This window comes from Triturus cristatus, chromosome 7 (genome assembly GCF_964204655.1).
Source record: "Triturus cristatus chromosome 7, aTriCri1.1, whole genome shotgun sequence".
Taxonomy (NCBI): domain Eukaryota; kingdom Metazoa; phylum Chordata; class Amphibia; order Caudata; family Salamandridae; genus Triturus; species Triturus cristatus.
In genome coordinates this window covers 292,443,913-292,467,070 of record NC_140590.1, presented here as the reverse complement: position 1 = coordinate 292,467,070, position 23,158 = coordinate 292,443,913, and the positions used below count along the sequence as shown (strand labels likewise).

The window sequence follows — 23,158 nt, the reverse complement described above, 5'->3', positions numbered from 1 at the left end:
GACCATCCATGCTAAACCCAGTATCAGCCCTTTATGTATCTTTGGTTCAGATGTGGGAAGCTTGAATGCAAACACTCTAATCAGGCCTGTTTTATCTTCTAAAACCTAGAACATTGTGGGCATATCCTGGGAAAAAGTCTACAAGAAGATGAGAGCAAGAAAAAGGAGTTCATTGCCTTTGTTTTGGTCGGCAAACTTTCTAAATTCCTCAAAAATCTCTTATTAGTGAAGACGAAAACATGAGGATACATAAGGATGTACTTATAGGCCCAAAAATCAAAGGGGAAAGGATCACTTGATCTGAGTAACCAGGGTTTGCAACATTTATGTGGTTAATAAATAAAAACCCTCATTCACGTACTCAAATCGTGAGGCGGTATATCTTGGTTCTCCGCCATGTGTTTACAAACATGACAGCATCATCATTGGGTTTCTCTTTTGTCATATGCTTCCTCCATCCGGAGGGAAACCCCTGGTTATTTCAGTAGTGATCAGGTCAAGTGATCCTTTTCCCTTTTATTTTTGAGTATTAACGCAAGGAAGCTGAATGGATCACAACCCCTTTCTTCTCGCTCCTCTTGATTGAATAATGTACTTATAGGCCTCCATTGGTATAAATGAAAAGGCTGTTAATTAACAGTACTTGCATTATGGTCAGGGACGGATCCTCTATTGTAGCGGAGGAGCAATGCCCCCAGAGATGAAAAATAAAATGGTAATTAAGTCAATTCATTACCATTTCATTTTTCGTCAACCCGCCCCGAACAGGGTGTCAGGATGGGGCGGGCCTGCTGAGTGGCAGCAGAGAAGAGTGGTGGGCAGAGGGCTGCCTGTGCACTGTTTAAAGCACACATGTGCCTTGGGCCAGCGGTCTTGCAACGGCCAGCCAGACATGCGTACTTCAAACTTCGTCAACCCAGCTGTCTTAAGATAGCAGGGTTGGGAGCAAATTCAGTTCTTCAGTGCCCTCAGGAGAGCCGACAGAGGGCACTTCTTTCAATCCTGGCACTTCTCTCCTGCTGGTGAACAGCGTAAGAGAAGTGCCAGGATTGGTTAGGGGAGTTGGCTGGGGCCCTGATGTCACAGAGAAGAAGAGAACTGGAGAGAGGAGGATGGCTTCAGTAACTTTAATTTTTTTTATTTATTTAATGTAATTTTCCAGCCCGCCTCACTCGCAGTAGTTGCCAGCCGCCACGGATTATGATGGAAATGCAAAAAGTCGTTTTGTGGCTTACCTTGGTGCTCTTGTTGAATTGGGCTCCACTCTCTTCCTGGACAATGTTATATGGAATGAAAACATCAAGGTGATAGAGATCAGGGCGTCCCCACAATACGATCCGGTCCTCACCCAGGTCCAACACCAATGAACGGGATGAAGGCTGGAATGATAAACAGGTACATTTTGTACTGTACTGGAATGGTGTTAGTATTCTAAAACATTCCTCATACAGCTCAGACACAAGTTCAGAAAGCAGACTAAGTTTTCCTACTGAAGGACAAACTCACTATTTACAATGACGGTCTTTAAAAATGATGACAGCCTAGTGGTTAGGAGGAAGTCACAAAACCTACTGCATGTCTTCATTTTCCTCACACTCAAATGTAAATGCCACAAATGAAGACAAAGGAGGATAGTTGCCTTTAAGGGGACTCTCAATTTGTGTTTATCCACCTAAAATTAGAGATGGGATTGGAAACTGATTTGTTATTTGTTTTAACTACAGAGCTCCGAGTGCTGTTACCCATAAAACAAGGGAACGTCATACATAGCACTTTCAGTGCCTGCCTTGTTAACCAATGTACAAAAGACCTGTAGTGCACTCGGTTGAATCATCACCTCCATGGGTCTCAGCACTGGTAGAAGGCTTTCAACACCAAGAAGATTGTGTTTAGATACTTAAATATTCTGCAGCTAACTTGTCCTACCATGTGGATGGAAGTACAGACCCATTGTTCCAAGGTTGAAATCAACCAGAGATATACTACATTGAGCTCAACTGGTCTTCTTTTAGCTGATACCAGGGATTGTGGAGCACCATCGTAAGCATAATGTCTGAAGGCCCAAGAGGCTTCTAGAACCAAATTGGTTGTCACAGTCTGTTTGGTCAAGAATTTACCCACAGAGTGGCTGATGACCATTACCCCCTTGAGGAGGAAGGATTTTGTCTGGCTGGAGTTAAGAAATACCTGTCTGAAATAAGTCCTTTCTGAGGATCCAAAGGGATTTGAGGAATGTTGCTTCTAAAGTGGACTCTGCATACTACTTTGACACTACTCCAGACAGTCCATGTACAGGTAGAAATGCACTCTCCTCCGAGGCAAGAAGCTTATCACTGGTATACTGGTAATGTTGGCTTCCAATGTTATCCTGGATTATTGCCATGTGTGGGAGATAAGAGGCAGCCCACGTGTGAGGCAAGTGTATTTCTTGGCAACTTGGGGCATCAACAGGGGGTTTGAAAAGTAATCTGGGTGCTACCAACAGAATATAACAGAGTTTGAACAGTGACTAATAAGAAATGAGAAGATGTACAGAATTCCTTATCTTCGCAGAAAGACATGAAAAGGTTTTCTGGCCAACACAGGTTTGTTAAACGTGCGGTATGGTCAATACAGAGGTGGAAAGAAGATGTGAGAGTCCTTGGAACATCATTGCAGTGGCATCTGTGATGCAATGATTATGAAATACCTTAGGACACAAACAAACACTCCTGAACACTATGCTTTTGAGATTGGCGCAGTGTTCTTGTGGTGATGCAAGCCCACAAAGTAAATTAGGAACAGGAAGTGGTAGGTGTTAGAAATTGAGTTACTTGTTGCCTGGGGTGTAAGCCCTGGTCAAGCAGCAACCACAATCATAGTCAGGGTAATGAACAAGCAAACTTAGTATGACAGGAGATATTACATGCCAAAAAGTACAAAGCGCCAACTGTGGACATCTGGTTGCGCCACTGGACCGACCACAGCTGCGTCCACTTCAGCTTCAGAAAAACCACCACCCACAACAGGTTCCTCACAGGAGCTGGAGCAAGATCACTGCCGACCAGCTCACCGCCTCCCTCAGCCAGAACCCACCAGCCAGCACACCGGACCCCAACGAAGCAGCCCGCAACTTCACGCAATGGCTGACCGCCTGCGTCGATGACCTCGCACCACTGAAGAACCCCCCAGCAAACCCAGAAGCAAGAAGGCCCCCTGGTTCACCGAAGAACTCAAGGACTCCAAGAAGACCTGCCGCACCCTCGAGAAAGCCTGGCTCCTCGACCGGACCACTGACAACATGACCGCCCTCAAACACGCGACCCGCAAGCACCACCAGATCATCCGCACCACCAAGAAGAAATCACTGAAGGATCGACTGGACAACAACGCCCACGACAGCAAGGAACTCTTCAGCACGAAGGGATGAAAGACGTCGCCGAGTGGATGAAGAACAGCCGCTTGAAACTGAACTCAGACAAGACGGAAGTCCTCATCCTTGGACCATCACCCTCCGCCTGGGACGACTCCTGGTGGCCCCCTGCCCTGGGCACCGCCCCCAAGCCGACAGACCACGCACGCAACCTGGGCTTCATCCTGGACTCCTCCCTCTCCATGACCAGACAAGTCAACGCCGTCTCCTCTTCATGCTTTCACACCCTCCGCATGCTCCGCAAGATCTTCCGATGGATCCCGATCGAAACCAGGAAGACGGTCACCCAGGCCCTCGTCACCAGCCGGCTGGACTACGGAAACACCCTCTACGCCGGAACCACAGCCAAGCTACAGAAAAGCCTACAACGCATCCAGAACGCCTCCGCCCGACTCATCCTAGACATCCCTCGACGCAGCCACATCTCCGGCCACCTGAGGAACCTGCACTGGCTCCCCGTCAACAAGAGGATCATGTTCAGGCTCCTCACCCACGCACACAAGTCTCTCCACAACCTGGGCCCCAAGTACCTCAACGACCGCCTGACCTTCCACACGCCCACCCGCCAGCTACGATCCGCTAGCCTCTCCCTCGCCGCCGTACCATGCATCCGAAGAGCCACCGCCGGAGGCAGATCCTTCTCCTACCTGGCGGCCAAGACATGGAACTCCCTCCCCATCCACCTTCCGCTGACCCAGGACCACCTCGCCTTCAGGAGACAACTCAAGACCTGGCTGTTCGAGCAGTAGCGGCCCCCTTCCCCCAAGCACCTTGAGACCCTTCCGGGTGAGTAGCGCGCTATACCAGTGATATGATTGATTGATTGATGAGAACAAAGTCACAGGTTGAGGTCAACTGCGATGGAGTGCTGGCTGGCTAGAGGGACCCAGTTAGGCCTGCTGAACAAAGTACCCTAAATCCTAGTTGCCGAGCGTTGCATGGATCCACGTAGAAGAGGATCTTGACAATGGGACTTGTGATGCGAAGTCCAGTGTTGTGGATGTGGCGCGCAGCTGGCGAGGGGTCGGTTCTGAGGAGATGCGAGGCTGTGATGCTTAGTCCGTCGTCTAGGCTGAAGTTGGTGAGATATGCGAGGACCTGGGCTGTGGATGCGCTGTGCCTGGGAGGTTAGGCATCAGTTCTGTGAACTGCAGGGACGATGCGGGTCTTTGAGATGGGTCCAAACCATGCAGTATTGGCGATGTGTCGGGTCTGCTCGGAGATGTACCGCTCAGCAGAGGAGATGCGTTGGTTCCACAGGCAAGCCCCTTAGGCCCACTTCCAAAGGTCCAGGACTGGGTTGGCACTACTTGGCAGCTGCAAGTGCAAGGTTGTTGGAAGCCTGTTATGTCCCTGAGGCTTCAGATCAGGAGGCCAGCCAACTAGCCCTAGGAGTCACTCTGGGTTTTAGGTTCAAGGGATGCAGATCCAGTCCTTCTCACACAGGCAAGAGAGAAGCAGGCAAGAGGCAAGAGGGAAGCAGGCAGCCAGGCAGCAGTTCCTTCAGAGTAGCAGTCTAGCAGACCTACAGCAGCACAGCAGTTCTTCTTCCTGGCAGAGTATCCACAGGTTCAGAAATGTACTTAAGTTGTAGTGTCTGAGGCTAAGGCAAGAAAATGGCAATTTTCTAAAATTGCCATTTTCAGAATTGCAATTTAAAATTCGACTTCACCATGTTAGGATTTTAAATTGTGATTCCAGAGACACCAAACTTGAAGGGGGTTAACACTACCTCTTTGGAAATAACAATTAAAAAATATAATAGGGTAACTCCAATGTTATCTTATAAGAGAGATAGGCCTTGCAGCAGTTTAAAACAAATTAAGGAGTTTTTCACTACTAGGATATGTGAACCTTAAAAGTACATGTCCTACCTTTTTAATACATTGCACCCTGCCCTTTGGGTTGTCCAGCACTTACCTTAGGGTCAGTTTATATGTATTAAAAAGGAAGGTTTGGGACTGGCAAAATATTTATTTTGCCAAGTCGAAATAGCAGGTCAAACTGCACACATAGGCCCTGCAGTGGAAGGCCTGAGACATGTTTAAAGGGCTACTTAACTGGGTGGCACAATCAGTGCTGCAGACCCACTGGTAGTATTTATGTTACAGGCCCTGAGCAAATGTAGTGCAATTTAATAAGGTCCTATTAGTAAATTAAATATGTCAATTGGTTGAGCCAATTCCACCATGCTTAGAGTAGCGAGCACAAGCACTTTAGCACTGGTTAGCAGTGGTAAAGTGCACAGAGTCCTAAAGCCAACAAAAACAAATACAGCAAAAATGGGAGGAGGAAGGCAAAACGTCTGAGGATGACTCTTCAGAAAGGACCTTTTCCAACAGTATGTATTTGAATTTACAAATGCATTTTATTCCAGAAATAGCAGCCCAGATACTGCTCCAGTCAGCAGAAAGGTAGGGCTCCAACCAACGTACCCCCTTACAATAAAACAACTAAATATAACCAACAATAATTTAACATCTTTGAAACTATCCAACAGTAACTATACATAGTTTACTCTACATAGGGATGAACTTGTGCCTGTCTGGAAAAAAAGTCAGTAACAAAATCCTGAAATCTACTCTGAGTACTAAATAACGAAACATAATAAGTTTTAGAGAAAGGTCAAAAAGACTTGATTCCTTTTCCATGAAAATATAATATTTTTAAGGAACAGATAAATGTATCTTTAGACAAAAGAAAAACAGAAAGAAGAAAGAGGATGATGTGCCCACATCAATTTCGGAGGGAAATAACTTTAGCTAATTGCAGTTAAACAGATTCCCGCAAGTCCTTGGTATGACTTCATTTCAACAAACAAAACTTGCAGAGAGGTGAATAAGCACAAAGAAAGGGCCGATCGAAGAAGAGTAGGCGAATCGTGGAGAAAAGATTCTGCTGGCAATGAAAACAGACTAAGGCAAAGAGACAAGGATAAATGGATTGGGGGTAGTAAAAGGGGAGCCTCCATAAAATAATAATTTTTTTTATAAAGTGTATTAAAGGTGGTGGGTTTAAACAAGGGTAGAAATCAGGCTAAAGAATGGGATTTTTTTCTTTAAGATCGGTTTCATCAACCTGGTGAGATGCATCCTAGATATAAAAAAGTTGTCAACGTTGGCTCAACAAACTTTATCAGAACAAATTTCTTCTGATTGGATTTTCATTATAAAACCCATTCAACCTGTGACCCTATCTACTTCTCCTGGTACTTCCTTACAGTACATTGTCTTCATTCACCACTCCTTCACTGCACATACTACTGGAAGCAGAAGCAGCATTTCTATCACCCTCGCCACTGACCTGAAATTATAGCCCTATCATCACCAAACATTTGGATAGGTGGAGAACAACCAAATGGTCCTATAAATGTACTTTTAAGTTTTGCAGGCCTTGTACCTCTTTATGACCCAATGCTTATGGTCTGCTTAGGCATGTTGAATTACTCTTTTTAGCAGTTTCCAGCAGGATGATATGCCAAAGTTGTTTGTTGAACAACACCATTCCTTTTGAAGAAAGCAGCACCAAGTCGACTTAACTTGATCTATATCTGAAATAACCTTCTTCGCTAGCCCTGCCCTGATAAACTCTTCATCAAAAATTTCAAAATGGACGAAACTGCTCTCTTAGGAACTTTGATTTCTACCCACTTAGTAAGTATGTCAACCAAAACATGGAATTTCCCTTTATCATTCTCCTTTTGGATGGGACCCATAAGGGCCTCCCCAACAGTATTTCAGGGCCTCACTGGACATCTCACAGGACATTTCACAGGACACAATGGAGCCAAAATAATGACTGAGACACATCTAAATTGCAACACGCACAATATCGCTGTCCATACCTGGCCACCAATAAGGATCCTTAATGCTAATTTTCCTTTTGACAATACCTAGCTCCATTACCATAAATCTCACATTTCTTGTAAGAACCATCCTACCATTCCTAGGGGTGCATCTTCGGGGGTGAGAGTTTAATAATTTCTCAGAATCAGGTCATTGTGGCCCTAGGCAGCCTGGTGATAATCAGGTAGAGTTTTTATTTTTAGTGCAAGACTGCTAAATGCATGACTGATGTGTAATTTCCCTTTTGCCACTGGCCCGGCCTGTCATTCACATGCTCTTTGCCAAGATGACACTAGTAGTACCACGCACAAGGCACTAAGGTGGAAATTCTAAAGACACTGCTTCAGTCAGAGATGTCCTGTTCTTCACGTTGTTCCCAACAACAGCAGACTTTCTCCCACCTACATGCAATTGCATCTGTTTTGGACACATCCATAACATTAAACAAGATCAAATCATTTAATCTTATTTATGACTTCAGGCAGGACTTGAAGTGTGGCTGTATGTCTCATATGTTGCAGTAAATAAAAAGTGACTTTTACGCAAGTTCCCACCAGGCCCTTTGATCCTGTCCTTAAAGTTACATGCAACATAAACTGTTATAAAAACCCTTATAGTAATCCATGTCAGGGATGCTGTCCCCGTTTATATTTTGGTCCTCGTTTATGCTTTGCATGTTTTATTTCATCTTATGTTCCCCAGGAGTATTTGCTTTTTCCTGATGTGTTTCAGTAGTTTTTTTTCATGCAAGATAGTACTCTTGAATAATGTTGTTATACATTATCTGGCAGCCTCAGCCAGGCTGAGACTACCATAACATTGACAGCATTCCATGCGCCATGTTGAACGTTCCATGCTTTGGCAGTTAGAATTGTGTAATCACGCCTGGCCGGGACGGTTGGGGGATTCTTGGTCTCATGAATAAAACTTATGTGAAAAGAGTTGAAACCGGCATTCTTCATACTTCATTACAAATGTGTAATGTGAAATGAGTTACTTCTAGGTATTTAGATGAGCTCAGGTTGTGGGTGGGTGTTTTTGACGGACACAATTGAGAGCTCTGGAGATGAGGCTGAAGGCAGTGCAAGATTCTCAATGTGCCATCAGTGGGTCATATGGATGTTTAGATGACAAGCACATCCAATTCTTGGCTTCTCTGAAGAGCACATGGAGTGATGGTCACATGTGTGCCTATGGATGTTGCTTCAGGGAAGTAGAGCTGCTTGATGAGGGAGCCCCTCGGGTGGGACCCCCTCTAATAATTATTCAGTTGGTTTTGGCCTTGCACTGTCAATCAGATCAGCTGTCAGTGGCAACAGTGACATCAAGTCACTGTAGCTACAGACTCGGTAGATATGAACCAGCCAACATATTAACAGGGAGTCGAGACAGAAATGAGCCAATGTTCTGGATTGGCTCTAAAAGCCCATGCCAGAGTCGAGACATGAAAATATTTGGCACATTAGTCGTGCACCAAACATAATACAAAAATATGATAAATGCACTTTAAAAAAAATATTTCCATAACATGCAGATTTGTTTCCCCTTAGTACTTCAAATTATTCCACTGCATCGAGAGGCATTTATTTAAAGTAAGAGTTATAAAACATAAACTCAGAAATACATATTCATGCCGCCCCCCTCCCTGACGACACTTCAACTACTGGATTTGGGAGGCAAGTCAGTTGTCATGTGTACCACCATATGAGGCATAGATTCCCATCATGGAGAAATATTACAGTCTTTTAAACATAAGAGGTTGTTTGTACACCACTCTTCTTGAACTCATCTACTTGAACGCACTCTCATTTGTGATAACGAAGAAAAAAGAGGTTTAGTGACATCAAATATTTGCCTAGGATAACATGATTTTCTCAAGCCGGGAAGTTGAAATTGACCCCATATTTTCACATTGTGCAATTCAGTTACTAGATGGGTAGCTATTTCTTTCACTCATTTTACATCAAGGCAGGCAGGCGCCACATGAAAGCTTAGCTAGTTTTGGGCTCAATGGTCCATGAGGACCTTTGGCGTGAACCAGAGCCAGGCATCTGCCTTGAGATTTCAATAGCTTGCCCACCTCTAAGACTGGGCCTGGGATTGCAGAGTGATCTACAGAGATGTGTGTGATGCGCAGGCAGGGTCACCCTGCCATTTCCCCGCCCGACACTCACTTCACATCAGTACCACCAGCAAGGCTTTAAGTATGTTGGATCCTGCCAGGTAAAACATGACGGTAGTAATTCAGAATTTTGAAAGGGATCCCTATCAGGTCCTAAATTCATGTCCTTTACAAGCAAAAACAATGCTCAAATTCTCAACAGACTGTAGAAAACCTTGAGGTTGTCCATAACAGTGATGCAGTGCCTGTTTACATTCCATTTTAACATTACCTTGCATTTCCTCATTCCCTAAGAGTATTGTTTTTTTCCATATGTTGTGTTTCTGTAGTTTTGTCATGCAACATACGGCTCTTTTATGTGAACCAAGTCACTTTCATTTGTGGGTGAGTGTTCATGACTGAACACGAGTAAGAGCTCTGGAGATAAGTCTGAAGCTAGTGTAGATTTAATAAAGGTATTCATACTTCATGCAATCTGAGCTACGAAAAGGCCTGCTTTCGTTGCCCATCCTAAGCCTGGTCTGCTGATGTTAGGTATGGGCTTTTGCTAGTCTGCTTTCCTAGGCCTCCCTGCTCTGAGGCAATATTCAACAAAAGTGGACAACATAATCCAGACTATCCCACAGTGGTCCCACACTGGATGGCATTACTTTTCCAAATACCTGTAAACTAACACCCATAACCCTAAAACGTACCATTTTCCTGTGGCTTCAGCCCACCCTATCCTTTTTAGTTGGGTACACCTCATTGAATGTTGTGAAATCTCAGCCTTACACGCCCCTAACATTATTGACTAAGATATGCCCCTGACCATTTCTCAATATTAATTCAGATTGCTCATAAAAAATCATTCCGTACTTCACAGAAACCCTTTAAATTTTTCTATATTTTCTGGGGGACATGAGTCCTTAAAAAGGTCTTGGCTTGCTGCAAATCATAATAGATTTTAGGTCTTGCCTGAGCCAGCGCATGCGCTGCTCTGCGAGGCATTTACTAAGTGGGTTTTGAAAGTGCTACCACAGGCTTTTGCAGGCCTCAAGATTGCAGTTACGCACGCGTGCAGCCGCCATCTGTCTTTCCTATGCCACGGGTCATTAAGTGCATCGCAATTACTTTCACTTTCGCGGCCGCGCGGCCAATGCTTGTTTTTATTTACTTTTAGTGCGAGCGCTTGTTATTTATAGGTGGGGGAACATTTATTAATAATACGCGTGAAATATAAGTTCAAAAATATCTTCTTGGACCTTAATCAGTTCCCTGACATTTCCTCTGGTATTGTTGTTGTGTTTTTCTCCCACAATGGTGCATTCCACTCACTATGTAAAGGTCCCGCCCTCCACCCGGCTCCCTGCATTCCACACATTGTTCTTAAAGGCAGGTACATGAAGTGCGTTTTTTTTTCTGTGTGGCACGCACACGGCTTCTACCGTCTCGGGCAGCTCTCGAGGGTGGGCTCTTCCCAGGGGGTCGGCCGGTGGGGCCGTCTGAGGCAGGATTAGCTCTTTACCTGAGCCCTTTACACGTCCTCTTAAGGGAGATTAAAATTGCGCTCTGATGGCGTTGGGAGGCAAGGCTTTCAAGAGAAATCCTGCTGTGGTTTCACGGTGTAAGTGGCACAGACTAAAAGGATAGACCATTACACCTGCCTTGAAAATAACTTTTTATAATATTTTGTTTACATCCCAAATTGCCACTTCACAATAGATCCAACGAAATCAAATTATATTGTGAGTAAAATATTAGTGTGAGGGCAGTGGGAAAGACATGCCCCCTCAACCATCTTCATTTCATCAGTAATACTTCTTGGGGGTGGGGGATTGTGTCCCAAATCTCTGCAAAAGTGTTGTGTATGTGCACATATTAAACGGAAATGCAAAGTGCTCAAGCTTTCTCGGTCCGTGAGTCAGTACCTTGCTTTGTTCATTTTTTTTCCTGCATTCTGAGACTTGTAGTCGGGGTGGGCCAGCCTTTAGCATGAGCGACCAGTGCCCACGCCCAGGACACCAGCATTCAGAGGGGCTCAAGAGCAACCTTCAGTAGTCTCTATTCAACCTGACCTTAAAGAATATTGGAGTAAACATTGTTTTGAAGTCTGTTTTTCTCTTTTCTCTAGCCCCCACCATCTCCCTGTCTATCCTATTTTCCGAATGCACTCAGAAAGATGACAAGTGAAGTGGGGCGCCAAATTTTGTTTCTCCCAGGGCACTCACTATCTGAGCAAAGGCCAGGTCTGTTTTGTAGTCCTGATATTATAATAGGTTCAAGAAGACAAAATAAATCCCAGAATGCAAACAAAAAAAAACCTTTACTCATGCTAATCTGTGCTTGTAGCGTTGGGAAAACTGAGGGCTCTAAAAATGCCTGAGGCAATCCTTTGTATGGCTTGCAACAGGTCATTTGTCAGATTTCTAAGCGGCCTAGCTTCTTTAAGAGCTACACTATGGGCAACGTTTTCTGTGGGGGTAGAACAGAGGTAGGTTGTACATGGCAAACGCTATGAGCAAATTCATTCATTCAGGGGTGTTGAACTTTGGACCAATAAGGTGAGCTCCAGGCCAGATTTTGCATTAATATAATACAAGTGCATATACATTGTAAATAAACAGAACTTATTTAAATACTTAATGTTTATCCTAAAAATATGGCTTGGACTGGACTCTTGTACCTAGTGGACACCCTTGCCGTTAGTGGACATGATACATTCTAAAAGGATTACTTTCAGTTTCTGGCATGTCACTTTGTAAGTCGAGTAGTTTAAAAATTAAGGTACCAAAGTAGAACATCATTAATACAAATGGATTTTTCCATGCAATGCATTGTATATTATTATCAATAGTTAAAACTGTGGAAACCCAACACGTAAAATTATCAAGAAACAAAACTCATTAGCCGGTGGGCGGTTTTCAGTAGTTTCACTCACGCTCTAGCAAACCAACATGAATAGAACAGATCAGAAGGCAGCCTACATTGTAGAGTCTGTGAGTAAATACCCTGCTTCAGCCTCCAGAGTTGCCTTCTACCATCTGGATATTTTCCATCAGCGCGTACTTGTTTTCACCAATGATCCCCCTCAGATCAATGTGTGATTATGAGATCTGTTTTGGTTCTAGCTTGTGATTAAGCCAGTTTGCCCCTGGACTAAGGCACCGGCTGCAGTCTAGCTGCAGGATGGACTAGTCTGCTCATTTCTCCTTTCACCTCATCCAAGTCCTACTAAAAAGTCCCGTAAGGTTAGTGAGAGTTTCTCGACTGCCTAATATCCTCCATAGAGTAACATAGGAACCAACTGAATTCAAATATAGCATTGGTCCATTGCCTATAATTATAAAATAGTTATCTGCATTTTTTCGTTGGTTTTCTTTTTTTCACTCCTGACCTTTTATAATTTTATTTTTTATTTTAAAAGTTTTATATAGCGCTAGCTTGACCCGTGGGTATCAGAGCGCTTTACATACATACTGTAAAGAGAAAACAGACGGAAATTGCATTACGTAGTAGGCAGGCAGTAAGGAAGCAAAAACCAGGGATAAATAAAATACAGCATGGAAGATAAGGTGGTTAACACAGTCCGGTCACCAACTATCCTTGAATGACAAGAGAGAGGAGTAAACTCGGAAATTGAAGTCTAGGTCAGTTGACATTGGTCAGGAAAGTATTTGTTAAGGAGATGGATTTTCAGGTCCCTTTTGAAACAGGAGAAGGAGGGGTTGCACCTGAGGACTCTAGGGAGAGCGTTCCACAACCTGGGAGCGTTGCCAGAGACGGATCGTTTTTGTGTGGTTTTCTTTTTCAGTTTCGGAGGAATAAGAAGGAGTGAGTTGGAGCTTCTCAGCGTTCTGGATTGACCTGCTCTTACCAGTTTGTTGTTCAGGTAGTTAGGGGCCGGAGAGTGAAGGGTTTTGTGTGTGATGCAGGCCAGTTTGTAAATACACCTCCCTTCCATGGGAAGCCAGTTGAGGGAGTTGAGAGCTGGAGTGATGTGATCAAATCTCTTTACTCCAGATACGAGCTGAGCGGCCATGGACAACATTGCCCTTAGAGGGGCTAGGTGAGCTTTTGGAGTCCCTGTTAGGATGGCGTTCCCATAGTCAATTTTAGAGAGAACTAGGGATTGGACTACTGTCTTGAGGTCATCATGGGGAAGAAAAGGTTTCAATTTCTTGAGGTGTTTTAGAGAGAAAAGAGCACATTTTGCAGAGTTTTTGATGTGGGCCTCCAAAGATAAGTTCTTGTCAAGGGTGATGCCTAGAGACTTAACTGAGTCGGATAGGACGATGGGGCAGTTTAGGGCGACCAGATTCTTGAGCCACTCTTGTATTGGACGATGGGAGCTTTTTGGAAAGAATAGGATTAGTTCTGTTTTATCTGGGTTGAGCTTTAGGTGGTTAGCGTTGAAACAAGTTTGGATCTCGGTTAGATTGTCATTGAGGTGTTGGATGTCGCTGGGGGACTTGATTTTGAAATAGATTTGGGTGTCATCAGCGTAAAGGTGGTAATTCACTCCAGCTTTTTTCAAGATGATTGTGAGGGGCTCCATGAAAAGATTGAAGAGGGCCGGGGAGAGGATCGAACCTTGTGGGACCCCAAGTGTGACTTTTTTTGGCTTCGAGAGACAGGAGTTGATTTTAATTTGTTGCGAGCGGTGTTGAAGGAAGGAGGTGAACCATTTTAGTACTATGCCATCGATGCTGGAACGCTTCACCAAGGTCTCTAGAAGCGCTGGATGATTTACTGTGTCAAATGCCGCAGATAGGTCAATAAGGAGGAGTAGGCAGGCATCACCTTCATTTTTTTTTTTTTTTAAATATATTTTTATTGCAGGAATCAGAAAAATCGTTACATAATCGACCAGCATTATATAACAAGCAAGATCAATGAGACCCACCCCTCCGTCCCCCCGCCGTAAGTTTCTTACACAGCCTTTCAGCCCACAACCCTGGGGTCGGGCGGCGAAATTCAAGGGGGGCTCAGAGGTATGCCGAAGCTGGTCCTGATGATCCACTGTCCGTCATCTGCTTTTCCAAACAAGCCTATAAACCCAGAAAGAAAAACCCTCCACCCTCAAAACCACTACAAACCAAAGAGAACCCACCCAACCCCGCCATCAGCGCACGACAACAACCTCAACAGGATCTGCTAACGGACCCGTGGGGAAAGCGACAGAGCTGAAAAGTGCCATCGTCTATCGGGACTTGGGGCGAGCCGCTTCCTCACTTTCAGAATCGCTGGGGGCGCAATAATCCCTAAGGGCCTGCACTAGCGTCTCCCACTCCAGTGCTGCCTCCTGTGCCTTCTCATTACCCTGCCTACAAGCTAGCTGGTATCTTAGCGTGCTCTCCCCCGCCGCCCACTTCAAAAGTTCGCTGTGCCACCGGCTTCCCGTCGGACCAGCTCGTGCCTTCCAGTTCCTGGTCACCTCTCGTTTCGCCAGGAGCAGCCCTAGGTCAATGAACTTGCTAGATATTTTGTTCTTGGGGGTATGAGGGTAGGCAGGCATCACCTTCATCTAAAGCCTTGTGAATATCGTCAGAGATGTTGAGCATAGCTGTTACCGTGCTGCAGCCTTTCCTGAATCCTGATTGAAAGGTGTTGAGGAGGTTGAACTCATCAATGTGTTTGTTGAGTTGGTGGAGAACGCATTTCTCCAATGTTTTTGCAAGGAATGGGAGGTTGGAGATAGGTCTCAGGTTGTTGAGATCATTAGGATCAACCCCTGGTTTTTTTATATAAAAATATAATTATACTGATACCACTTTTTTAAAAACTATTTTAAATCTAACTTTCACTAGTCCTTTAACATGTACCTCTTGACTGTATTGCATTTGATTTCTGTGTCACCCAGCAGAGCTGGCAGAGTAAGATTTTAAGTTTGACTTCCTTGTCCTTTGAGATGAGCCAAGTGAACTTTATTGGAGCCTATTTGTCAACAATACGATGAGTGTGTTTTAGGAGCTCCGCTAAATAGCGTTAAGCTTCTGGTCTCTTTTTCATTCCAGCTGTTGCCTTCTTCGGTGATATGACAGTATGTTCTCTCCTGTGTTCTGGCTTTTATATTCTTTTCAGTGTTCATCTCGCTGTTCCCAGGGTAGCAGTGGATAGGAACAGCAGCCATTCTCACTTTCGTTATTCCCCAGGATCTTGACATCGCAGCGCACAAAATGGCTTCCAAGAGTTCTTTGCCACCACCATAATGTCGCTGCTTTCGGACTGAGTGATTTGAAGGACCACTGACCTTAAATGGGAGGAGCGACAAGCCTTTGCATGTTCACTTTAGGTATGAACTCTAAGTTGGTGTTGTGACCGAGAGTGCGCATCACCTTCTGTTGAGCAGGGCCATTAGAAGCTCCAGGGATATCTAAAGGACTGCCCTATCCTGCCAGACCATCCCAGTCTAGCAGACCAGAGAGCTCTGCAACCACAGATCTTGATAGCAATAGAACACCAGAGAACCCCGTATATAACCTCAGCCTTTTTACTGACCTCGTCTGAGCGGCCTCTAAAGGGTATGGATGTCCTCCTGTGCCGCCACCTCTCTAAATACTCAATAAAAATCCTAGAATGAGGCCTTACCGGTGCTCGAAATTGTAATAAGCTGGCCTGCAAGCCTGTTGTGTCTAAGAAGGTTTCATTCGAATTCTTTAGCCTAGCTTTGTGACCAGGAACCCAACCAGCGTGCAGCTTTCTCACAGTTTGACCATATTGTAGCGGGAGGGGAATTGAATGCTTTTTACAGACTTAGCTACCGCTGGGGCTTCCAAGCACAGCCACCACATCCTCATCTGTCAAATTTACAAGAAACTGGGAGACAGGTGGACAGAAGGCACCAAGAGACAGAAATCTGAGACATACCATTTAAGAAGCGGAAAGAGACTTTATGCATTCCTTTTTAGAATGGGTGTGTCAGTCTCTATTTTATATCTGCCTGGGGCAGCCTGACCAGTCCATTTGTTTGTTCTCCCCCCATTCCTACAAATATTCCATAATGTAAATAGGTTTATATGGGTATATGCAAGAGTATGTCTGGTAGTCCTAATGATACAATTCTTCCTGGTCAGTATATTGTTCAGATCTCACGGTGTGCCCTGCCTGAAAACATCTAGCTGTATTCTACACAAACTGCTTATACTGTACACTGTACTCGGGATCTATTGCTGGGTCTGGTGGCTCAGTGGACTAATGCGTCCACTTTAGGGGCCTGTGTTGACCTCATGGTCAGAGGTTCAAATTCTGGTGGGTCCACTCATCCTTATGAGGTTGATAAAATGAGTACCATTGAGTAGGCTAACAATAAACATATGTTATACAGCACCAAGATAACCTTCTGGTGGAACGTGCGCTTTACAAATACACATGTTATCACTAAAAACCTCTGCAATACAGACTCTAGACTTGAAGAGCAAGCATTGGCAAAGCCAATAGCTCATACATTTTTGACCTACTGCCTTTGCCAATGGGTTTTGCTGATGTTATGCAGTGTGTGAAGTTAAGCATTAACGATGAAGCAATAAATAAAGTGAACATCTAACATAATTATGCAAAGATTTTAAGTCACAGAGTGTCCTTCGTCGTCAACTATAGTTGCTTTCAAAAGCATATCAAATAAACACACACAACTAGTTTTAATTTGATTACAAAGGACAGTGACCAACTTTAATTACTGTAGACGTGCATCTTCAATATGCTAGCAAATTATATATTTCTTGTTGAAATGCTCACTTCTTGCTCAGTTCGTCAATAAATTAAATATCTAGATGGCAGCTGTATGCTGATTTCAGATATAAAGTAAATTTTGACGTAAAACATTCAGCCACAGTGATGGACTTCAAATGAGGTCCTGGTCTGTGGCTGCATTGTATCTACAGTGGCCATCACTGCTGGCAACCATTACTGGTTCCATTGATGAAAATCAGCAAGTGTTTGTATTTGTAATGTGAACGATGGTTGTGCATCTAAACTCCCATCGGTTAGTGCCTTTTGAAAGTGGATTCAAATTTTGTGCAATTAAGATAACATTTGAATTGTAGGTTTGTTTTTTAAATAACTCTTTTGATTAACTAATGAACTAATTGAAGACAAGCTTGTGCGGTATTTTAAGTGACGTGAAGTTGAGCCAGGGATAAAGAGGAAGCAATAAACAAAATAAAAATCTAATGTAATCACAGAAACATTCTAGGTCACAGAGTAGACTGCTGTCATATATATATGTGATTATAAATGCGTATATGTATATATATATATATATATATATATATATATATATCTATCAAATTGTTTAATATTTCCACGTTTATTTCACGATTTAAGCTATTGTTAACATTTTAAAATATGTGTGTGTGTGTGTCCGCGCGTGTGTGTGTGTGATCAAGGCCTCTATGGGTGCGTAATGGCGGCTGAGCACGATTGCTAAAATAAAAATAAAGAAATTTGCACGCAGAAATATAATATATATATATTAAAAAAAACTGGGGTGCCCCAGTGAGGACGTCACACAGCTGCAGGCAGCAACAGTTGCAGCTTCTCTCATCACCGTCAGCAATAGCCATACGCGTTTCAAGCAGTAATCGCTCTTCTTCAGTAGCTGAATGAAGACAGAAGTAGCTGCGTGTAGCGGAAGCTATTTATTACAATACAAAGTCCCGCCCATTTTAGCGCAAGGCATGTAGTCCACAGAATGGTTGCCAAGACTCTTGCTTCCATAAACAGCCCTAGTGGGTGCAGCTGTCTCGTGTAGTATATCCAAGTGGAACTGTAAAAACAATGTCTCTCCCCATGTGGGTGATGGCACAAAGAGAAACCACTGTGCTGCTGCGATTTATCATTGTAAGTCTAGAACAAGCATTGGCATAGCCAATTGGTCTTGCCTTTGGGACATTAGAAGTGTTTAGCCATGCAACACTTGATGTTGTTGCACCAAGGATATTGTGCTGGATAACTAAACACTTTTAAGGTCCCAAAGGCAAGACCTATTGGTTATGCCAATGCTTGTTAATATTTCTCCCTCAGTGGGTTTTGGTATTAGTAGTTAAATCTCTTCTGTCCACAAGGGCATACTAAAATTCTTACTAAGCATCAACTGCGTAGTCCTTAGTGGATAGAGGACGCCTATTAAGACAATACACTATCACAGTGCATGTACCAGGAAAATACTAGATGGTCAAACTCTCATCATGTAATCTCATAGAAAGCCTGGCAACTGGAGAAGCTTGTGCTAATTCTTCTTTGGAAAAAATCAAAAAACGGGGGGAGAAAGAGGGATATGCTAGGTCCACCCTCCTAATTCAATCATAAACCCTCAAAAATCCGAAATCTCGGATAAAGAACCTAGCTAGTAAAAAAGAAGAAAAGAGGTATTCCGCTCAGTCAGAGTCAGAAAAAATGTCAAGAAAGGAAAAATGTCCTTTCTTGAGTCCCCTCACTCACCAGGGTTTCCCCACGGTGAAATGCTTCATCATAGGGGCCATCCCAACCCGCTGCGGGTTGGGGCGTGCTACGACTTGCGACACTATGTATGAGCACGTATTCTGAGTGCGGTGTTGTAAGTGGAGTGGGTGAATTAAAAATATCTAACTAGTGGGCGAAATAGTTTTATTCTGGCTCCTAGTTGATATGTTAAAAACGGGGTCGGTCTCTAGGGTTCCTGTCTACAGCGGGTCAGGGGTCCCTAGTGGACGTCAACTAGTTTCGAGCTTCCCCAGTGCTCTTCTTCAGGACAAACAGGGTCCAGCCCAGTGTGTTCCACTCCTAAAGTGACCTAAAGTGAGGAAAAATGGTGGCGCTGCAACTATTAAGCAAGCGAGGTTAATACATACGATACAATGATCACGTAGTACCTGTAAATAGAAAAGAAAACAACATTATCACGTACAACCTACTCAATGTGGTGTAGGTGAATTCTTAAAACCACAATGCGACAATTCACTCATCCATTGTGGGTGTGTATCCTCAAAGCTCTCACGCGCTTAGCCATGCTAGGTTAAGATGACAATACACACTCCGTATCCAGACACATATGATTGTGACGTCGTCAACCAGTGCCTGGTACAAGTTAAAAAACGAAAAAGTCACCACGTAACATTACCCATAAAAAACATGACGACCTAACGACAGGTGTTTTTTTAGTTATGTTCTAATATCAAGTCAAGCTATCTTAGTGAAACTCAAAAACATAAAAGATGCAAGTTTTATATGCCTGTTGTAATTCCTATGGTGATATTTAGTAATGTGCTATAAATTATAGAACCGCAACTGGACGACGAAAAAAACACATATATGGAGAAAACAACATACTGGTTAAATAGCAAAATTGTGCTTCATGGTCTCTGAGAGGTTCGGTCTCGAACGCTACGGAAGAAAAAAGCAGGACAAAGCGTTGTTGAAAGCTTCGTTGATATGGGGCAAAAGACGGGGCGGGTGCGCTGTGGTTGTTTCCGCTGGCTGCCCGGTCCGTTCCTACAAAGGAAATCAACTTACTTGGAGATAATATCCTCTCGACCCTATTAACCTGCTTTCCCTCGCGACCGCATATTAGCAAGTCTTTCCAGGGTGCAGGTTTAAGTAGGAAGTGTTTCCGCCTAGTCATACGGTGAAGACTAGAGCAGAAACCTTCACAAAACGGCTGCCGCGTTTGGCTAAGAAGGACGGCCTTTTTGGGAGTATTAAAAGTGCGCGGACTTGGTGTGAAATAATGGATTGTAATTTTTAAAAAGTGATGAAAAAATATATGTTAATGAGAATTATCACATAAAGGGAAGGAAAACAATACGCACATGTAGACAAACGCGGTGTGCCTAGCAATGAGTTTTTGGATAAAGGAGGGCTTATGTTACCTCTATCATATATGGGGTACTTTGTTACAAGAAAGGTTATGAATATTCGTGAGGGCTTCTGTTACCTCTTTCATAATCTGGGGAGTGTGACAATACATGAAAGGGCCCCGTTGGTATAGCAGAGTGGGTTTATGAATCTGGTGTGCCCTGACTAAGGTGTTAATAAGAAATAGGTAACTCAGTAGTATGATGCATGTGTGGTTTCCTCTGTGGTTTCATCTTGAGAACTGGCCCCACGGAATGCTGTCGTTGAGACCTTGGCTATCGGTACGCAATTTGAAAACCCAGCGTTGCTCTTTCTCGAGTAATCTTTGCTCAAGGTTGTCATTGCTTTTGACATGTTTAAGGACCACCCATTTCATGTCGTTGGGTGTGTGTTGCCTTTCAATAAAGTGTGTTGTCATTTTTGTTGTCGCCCGCTTGCACCTGATGTTACTGCGGTGCTCGACAATGCTAGTGCTCACTTTTCTTGTGTTCATCCCTATGTAGTGAAGGTTGCAGGTGCAGGTGATCAAGTATACTACCCCTGTGGTGTTGCAATTAGTAAAACTTCGTAGTTCCCAGGTCATTTGATTGCTGAATGCCACTTTTTTGGTGGCTGACGTCAGGTGGCAAACACTGCAGTTACTGCATGGGCAATGTCCGGCAGGTAAAGTGTGCAGGGCCTTTTGCCCATCAGGTTTGGTGTTGTTTTTGGGGCGAGTATGGACAAAGTAGTTTTTTAGGTTTTCCCTTTTCTGTGGCTAAACATAGGTCTAGGTATGTCTAAGTTTGCACTGTTCAGTGGCCGCCAGTGTTTTTTGAGGATCTTGGTCACCTTGTTTGACGCAATGTTATAAGTGGGTATACAAATTGGTCTTTTGTCTTGTATGGTGTTTCCTTTTTGTCTGGGTTCAAGGAGAGCCTCTCTGTGGTTGTTTGCTGCTCTTTCTTCGGCTGTTGAGATTAGATGTTTTGGATAGTGTCTTGCTTTTAGTTTTTCTGATGGGGTTTTGCTTGGATGTTATAGTCTTCTTTCTCAGTGCAATTTCGTCTCAGATGCAAGAATTGTCCAAAAGGTAAGTTGTCTTTCAATTGCTTTGGATGGAAGCTGTCTTAGATTAGAAGACAATTCCTAGCTGTCGTTTTAAAATGCGTGGTTGTAGTCAAACCACCTTGATTTGCCAAGATGTTTAGGTCCAGGAAGACCAAATGGGACCTATTCATAGTGTAAGCAAACTTTAAAAAAAGGGTCCTGTAGGTTCAGCCAACTGATGAAATTCGTGGCCTCAGACTCATTACCTTCCTAGATCACAAGCACATCATCGATGTAGCGTTTCCAGAGCTTTAGGTTTCCGATGTGCGGATTTTGGTTGTTTAGTATCTTCTGCGTTTCAAGGTGATGGACGTAGAGTCCTGCTACACTCGGCGCAAAAGTGCTCCCGGCACTTGGCGGAACAAAGTGTCTTCGAACCTGAAGTAATTCTCCATTAGGGCCAGCCGGCAACATTCAAGGACTAGGTGTCTGGGTGTGTGGTAAACCCATGTGTTTTCAAAGAGTACTTCTTCAAGAATTTGTAAGGTTTCTTTGTGCGGTAGACTGGTGTAGAGGCTATCCACATCAAGCCCAATCAGGATGTTGGTTGTTGGATTGAATTGTAGGTCTTGTAGGAGGCACAGAACGGCTTTTGTGTCCTGTAGGTACGTACTAGTACTTTGTATGATGGGTCGTAGGAAAGCGTCGGCAAATTTTGAAAGCGGTTCCAGAATTGACCCAATGCCTGACACTATTGGTCTTCCTGGTGGTTTTTCCATTGACTTATGGATTTTTGGAATGGTGTAAAAGTAAGGAATCCCATGCTCCTGGTATGGCTCCTCGAAGTTTCCAGGGGTTGAGCTCACTGCACTTGTTGGCTTCTTCTGGATTTTCCCCTCTGTGGTCCCTTGCCTCTTCCTAAAAAAAAAAAGTTTTGTGGGTCGTTAGGCTGTACTTGATCCCAGAACGCAAGTGGCTGCTGTTGTTATGCATGTTGGTGGAAGGGCGGTGGCCCATAGAAAAAAGGTGGTGGGCCGCCATATGGTGGTGGTCCTTGGTATGTTGGCCAGCCATAGTTTTGTCTTCCTCTGTTTCTGAAGTGTCCTCTGCATGGTCATCTGTTCCTGTTTCTATTGTTTTGGTTATAGCTTCCATCAGAGTGGTCTGAGCCAGTATCAGATCTGTCGCTGTCGGTGTTGTATACCGGGTTCCTCCCTGACGGGACGTATCCTTCCTTAGTGTATGGGTAGACTTTTTCGTGTGAGAAGGACTTCAGGTCTTTCTTGAATTTAGTGTACTTAGTATCCTTCAAGGTTATTTCAAAATCCGTCATTGATTTATTCAATTCTTCAAGACATTTTTTAAGCTCAGTGACGCCTTAAAAGGTTCTTAGGCGGATTTCTAGTGTTTGGATTTCTCCTTTCATCTCTTCTGACAGTCGTGCAGCAGTCTTAATTATAAGGACCAGCCAGTCCCTGGTACAGTGCCAGGAAATGAGCGACCAATCCTTTTTAAAGGTTTTGTCTTGCTGAAATATGAAAGGCTCATTGCGTACAATTAGCCCTCGTGGAGCGGTATTAGATCTTAAATACTCGGTCATCATGATGCCATGCACCAAGGTTTTGATTTGATTCCTTTTTAGTTCAGATAGTTCGTCCCAACATTGACTAGATTTGTCTGAATCTCTATGTGATGTCCCTGCTATGGGGAGCATCGATGCAATGGTTCTTTCAACTTCCTCTTCTGAGAATGTGAGTCCGGTAATTTCAGTCATGTTTTTGGTCGTGTCACGTGTAACAACTAAATCTATTGACTCCCACAGCTGAGTGCTGTAAATCACAAAATCAAAAAACGGGGGGAGAAAGTATAGTATACTAAAAAAAGATCGATTAGTGAAAATATGCTCCGATACTTAGCTGCCGTAAACAAGTCACTGAT

At 43.8% G+C, this 23,158-nt stretch overlaps 1 protein-coding gene across 2 annotated transcripts in view; it reads right to left on the bottom strand.

The window, feature by feature from the left end:
• The window catches only part of PIH1D1 (PIH1 domain containing 1), a 176,519-nt gene that overhangs the window by 21,465 nt on the left and 131,896 nt on the right, over positions 1–23,158 (bottom strand). For both annotated transcript variants that reach the window (XM_085616326.1, XM_085616327.1), the window contains exon 10: positions 1,236–1,379. In XM_085616326.1, the coding sequence (XP_085472452.1) occupies positions 1,236–1,379 (144 nt within the window). The remainder of the gene's footprint in view (positions 1–1,235; positions 1,380–23,158) is intronic.